The sequence below is a fragment of the Triplophysa rosa genome, unplaced genomic scaffold (assembly GCF_024868665.1).
Source record: "Triplophysa rosa unplaced genomic scaffold, Trosa_1v2 scaffold139_ERROPOS793776, whole genome shotgun sequence".
Taxonomy (NCBI): domain Eukaryota; kingdom Metazoa; phylum Chordata; class Actinopteri; order Cypriniformes; family Nemacheilidae; genus Triplophysa; species Triplophysa rosa.
Window position 1 is genome coordinate 516,931 of NW_026634143.1, and position 5,232 is coordinate 522,162.

Genomic DNA, 5,232 nt, shown 5'->3' on the forward strand with positions numbered 1-5,232 from the left:
CGTCAGTGAAAGTTGTTTTCAATTAAGACACCTCTAACATTTAAATTAGTCTGGGACTAGGTTTAAACCCTGTCTGGGATACCTCCCCTCAAAGTGTAATTGAACCGTATGTAAATGCATACACATTTAACAGGTCTGAAAAATAAAACTGAACTAACATAAAATAAACATTTAGAAAGAACTAAAGAAAGCTTAACCCTAAGAGAGAACTTCTTAAAAGCACAAAAAAGATTATGGTGCGGTTTCCCAGACAGGGTTTAAGACTAGTCCCAGACTAATTTAAATGTTAGAGGTGTCTTGGTCGAAAACAACTTGCACTGACATATCTTAAAATATATAGATTGTTTTGTCTGGAGATGCACACCAGTAATGTTTTTTGTAAGGTATGTTTTTTAAAACAATTTAAATCGTGAAAGCCTAGTCCTGGTTTAAACTAATCCCTGTCTGGGAAACTGCCCCTATATATGTTGACACAGATCACATGTTGGCAGATTAACCAACAGATCTCTAAATGTGACTGTACATTACTATATGGCACCGCTCTGTTGTCTGTGTATGAAATACTAAATGTGCAATGAAACGTAACGAGATGACTGTGTAAAGAGGATGTGTGTGGAGACTCTTCTGAACACCTGCTACCATTATTCTCTGTGTATGTGTGTGACTGCCGTTCTATGATTCCTTCTTGTGAGTTTAAAAGATATCAAGTGTTGTATGATTTGGATTGTAGACATTGAGGTAAGTGATTTTCTGTGTTTAAAATGTGTTAGGAAATCAGCACGACGGAGCACGACGGAGTCTGTAATGTTTAATTCACTTTTTAAGTAAAGGAGTATTTTCAAAACGTGTTCTTTCAGTAATATTTCCCAGCTAACATTATATTTGCTGTTGTGGATTATACTGAAAGATTAATTCCCCTGTAAAGTATTTTAACTGTATTATCATCTAATAATAATGTAAACAGATGGTTTTAGTCTGTGCAGTGTGCACCATTAACCTGCCTGACAGTGTTTTCTAATGCTCTTGTTCTTATGTGTCTAGGCCATGTTTGAACACAAGATGTACCTGATCCTCATTCTGAATCAGTTCCACATTTTCACATCTTTGCATCTGGAATTCTATCCATGTGAAAATCACATTACTAACAATGGACTCATAAATGTCAACTGCCAGCACAGACATCTCGCTAAAATTCCTCAGTTCAAATCTCTCTTGGTTATTTCCCTCAATATGAACGGAAACCACATACACCAAGTTAAAAGTGATGCATTTTCCGGCATACCCAATCTGAAGCATCTCACTTTGATGTGGAACTGTGTGCCTGATGTTTCTAAAGAGAAGATTCGGCCTTCGTGCTACCTGAAGATTGACCCTGATGCGTTTGTGGGACTTGAGAAATTAAGCTCCCTCCATTTAGCAGGAAACAGTCTGAAGACTATTCCTCCTCTTCCAAAACAGCTTGCAGTTTTGGGACTTGAGTTTAACAATATTTTCCATATCGACCAACCTCTCGGTACACCACACCTAAAAGAAATGCTGCTAAACAAGAACTGTTTCTACGCCAACCCATGTTACCGATCTTACTTCATCCACCCACGGGTGTTTCAAGATCTTCCTGAGCTTTTGAATCTTACCCTTAGTTACAACAACGTGACACTTGTTCCCCCACACCTTCCTCGTTCACTGGAAAGCCTAGACTTGGGAGAGAACAAGATCACCACAATTAGTAAAGAGTCCTTTGTAAATCTCACACGTTTGCGTCACCTTAACCTGGGGTGGAACTGCCAAAGGTGCGATCACGCTTCTGAGCCCTGTTTCCCATGTCCGAACAACCAATCCCTGGATCTGCATCAGGGGGCATTTTCGGATCAGAGAGACTCTTTGATTAGTCTAAGTCTGAGAGGCAACTCAATTCGGACTCTTCCTCTGTACCTCTTCGCCCGGCTGCACAAGCTCCAGGAGCTGGATCTATCTGACAATTTGTTAGCCTACACCATACAGAATGGCACCTTTTACGAGGAGCTCCAGAGTGTGGCGTCCCTCAATCTTCTTTACAACTATGAGCCCCTGAACACCTTCTCTGAATTGATCCTCTCACCATCCATCGAGAAGATGACAGCTCTAAGAGAGTTGTTTCTGAGCGGGTTCTTCTTCAAAGTGCTGTCGAACCACAGTCTAGCACCTCTGTCAAAACTGCCGAGACTCGAGTCCCTGGAGTTACGCATGAACTTCATCTGCTCTGTTAACATGAGTGCATTAAGTCAGCTGAGATCATTGAGATGGGTGGGACTTTCCCAAAACATGCTTGCATTCAATCCCTGCATTTCGTTTTGCACCTCCAAAGCTATACCAAAATACCTATCCCACAGAGGACACCGGCACATTGAAGGCCTCGGCGTACCAAACGCAGAAGTCTGGTTGAACTCTGTGCAGGAGTCCAAAAGGGATGACTGTCCTTTATATTATTCTCTGTGGCTTTTTAAAAAGCAGATTTGCTGGAAAAACCTGATGTTTGATCTGTCTCAAAACAGCATCCCGTGGCTGAATGAGAGTATTTTTACAGGCATGGAAAAGGCTGTATGCATAGATCTGTCCTACAACTACATCAGTCAAACTTTAAATGGTCAGCAGTTCTCACGGCTAAGCAAATTGGCGTACCTTAATATGGCACACAACCGCATTGACCTGTACTCAGACAAAGCCTTCCAGGAGATAAGTGACACCCTTCAAGTTCTTGACCTCAGCAATAACGAATTCCATTTTGTAATGAAGGGAATGGGACATCGCTTCACGTTTATATCTCACTTGTCTTCTCTTCAAATGCTGAGCCTAGCAAACAATCACATTGGTCTCAGAATCTCTACCACTCTTACTAGCGCTTCCCTAAAGTATCTTGTTTTCTCTGGAAATCGTTTGGACATAATGTGGGACTCTAGACGTGACGAGTATATGCGTTTCTTCCAGGGTCTTACCAAGCTCACGCACTTGGACATCTCTGAAAACCACCTCAAATCATTTTCTCCGAAGGCTTTTGTTAATTTGCCTCCGACGCTGCGGGTGCTGCGGGTGGATTCCAACATGCTGAGTTACTTCCCCTGGGGAAACATTTCGGTTCTCAAAGACCTCTGCTACCTGAATCTGAGTGGAAACATGCTTTCTTTCTTACCCAATAACCATCTCGAGCTCAAACTCATAAGCCTGGACCTAAGTCACAATCGACTAACAGTGATACCCAAGACATTTTTCAGTCATGCCAAAAACCTCAAGAACCTAATGCTCAACCACAACCAGCTGAAATTCCTTGACGTGCACGCCCTTCCCTGGTCATTCCGCAAAGGTAGCACCATCTGTGCTTCTGGGCAGCACCAAAACGCATCCTGCAAACTTGTGCTGCATGCCAATCCTTTCGCTTGCAGCTGCGTTACCTCTGAGTTTGCCAAATTCCTGAGAGAAACCGTACTGAACGTCCCACAGCTCACCACGCACATTCACTGTGCTTATCCGCAGTCGCTGGCTGGCGTGAATGTCCTCTCCATAGATCTACGCTCATGCCAAGATATATTTGGGAGCGTCGCTTTCCTGTGCACTTCGCTGTTGACGTTGGCGGCGACCATCATTCCCCTCCTGAAGCATCTCTATGGTTGGGACCTGTGGTACTGCGTCCAGATTTTGTGGACCGGACACAAGGGACACACACCAGCTAATGGTCACACGTCAGACAGCCACTATGATGCGTTTGTGGTTTTTGATACAAGTAACAAGGCAGTCAGAGAATGGATCTACAAGGAGATGATCGAGAGACTGGAGAACAGGGGGAGATGGAACTTCCGACTTTGCCTGGAGGAACGCGACTGGCTGCCCGGAGTCTCGTGCATAGAGAATCTCCACAAGGCAGTTTACAACAGCCGGAAGACGGTGTTTGTGCTGACCAGCCCGGGCGGCTATTCTGAAGCGAGTGGAGTGGTGAAACAAGCCTTCCTCCTGGTTCAGCAGAGGCTTCTAGATGAGAAGTTGGATGTTGCCGTTCTGGTTCTGCTGGACCTTCTCTTTCCTAAATTCAAATACCTTCAAATGAGAAAACGGCTCTGCAGAAAGTCCGTTCTGTCCTGGCCCAGGAACCCACGAGCACAGCCTCTCTTCTGGAACAATTTAAGTGCCGCTCTTCTCTCTGACAACATGAGCGAATACAACAAGAACGTCACAGAGAGCTTCCTCTGAAAGCCTAAAAATAACTTTCTGTCTTCTGTCTTGGATTTAGATTTTAATCAAGTTTTAATTGTTCGCAATCCAACGAGATGGTTGTTTCAGCTGTTTGAAGTGTTGGTCAGAAAAGCAGAAAATCTGTGCATCAGTGATCTGCCAAAAAGTAAGGAATCAGCTGAAAGTCTACGATATCCGACTGTTATATTTGACAAGTATACACAACAAAACTCATGCATGAATAACCTCTGCTAGTGATTACTTGTTTCTGAACATATGTAACTGTTCAGTATGTAATCTTGTTAAATAACTTTATCCACATGAAAGGATGGTTAGATACCAACTGGATCATTTATTGTCATAGGGGTACACTTCATTTCTTTATTTTTATAGCAAGGTGTATACAATAAATGTACATTTGTTTATATTTACATTTGCTAACAACGAGCAATACGTCTGTCATTTTTATGAATGTTTGTACATGTTGATTTCAACATTTATTCATGCATTTTCAAACCTCACTGTAAAGTGTTACCAATACTTTGTAGTTAACATTAAAACACAAAGATTCTCAGCATTTACTTTTACACAAATAGTGTCAACCGGTCTGTAACTGCAAACTATAAATATGTGTGGGAGGCAAACATGAGAAAGCATAAAAAGGGAAATTCAGAAAGACTTGATGAAAGTTTTGATGAGGAACCATCGGCACCTGTCAGACCACAAGATGAAATGACATCATGTTTGTTTTTAGATGGTACTGACTCCTTTACCCAGTGGTCGAATTGTAAAAAAAAGCCAAATGTTTGATTATTTACAGACAATTTGCATTATAAAATGTTTGTTATAATAATTATAAATGGGATGGTAAATGGTGGTTTTACAGAGGGGATGCTTTTTGTCATTTTCTTCAACAAGGGGGATGCCATCCCCCCCACAAATCGAGCCCTGCCTTTGCCTAGAAAAGGGTGCGCAGTTGTTCCTGTCGTCTGGGGACAGTTCTTATTTTCAGTTGTCTGTCCCTGTCCTTTT

At 42.3% G+C, this 5,232-nt stretch overlaps 1 protein-coding gene across 1 annotated transcript; it reads left to right on the forward strand.

Moving 5' to 3' along the window:
* The first annotated feature begins 329 nt into the window (after nt 1–329).
* Nucleotides 330–5,010, forward strand: tlr9 (toll-like receptor 9). The gene has a single exon (XM_057326851.1). It carries the CDS (start codon nt 1,045–1,047, stop codon nt 4,216–4,218), a length of 3,174 nt encoding a protein of 1,057 aa, XP_057182834.1. The 5' UTR covers nt 330–1,044; the 3' UTR covers nt 4,219–5,010.
* Nucleotides 5,011–5,232: the final 222 nt, after the last annotated feature.

Bases quoted from the DNA above. Each gene is read 5' to 3' on its own strand.
- tlr9 (XM_057326851.1), top strand. From the start codon at position 1,045: ATGTTTGAACACAAGATGTACCTGATCCTCATTCTGAATCAGTTCCAC.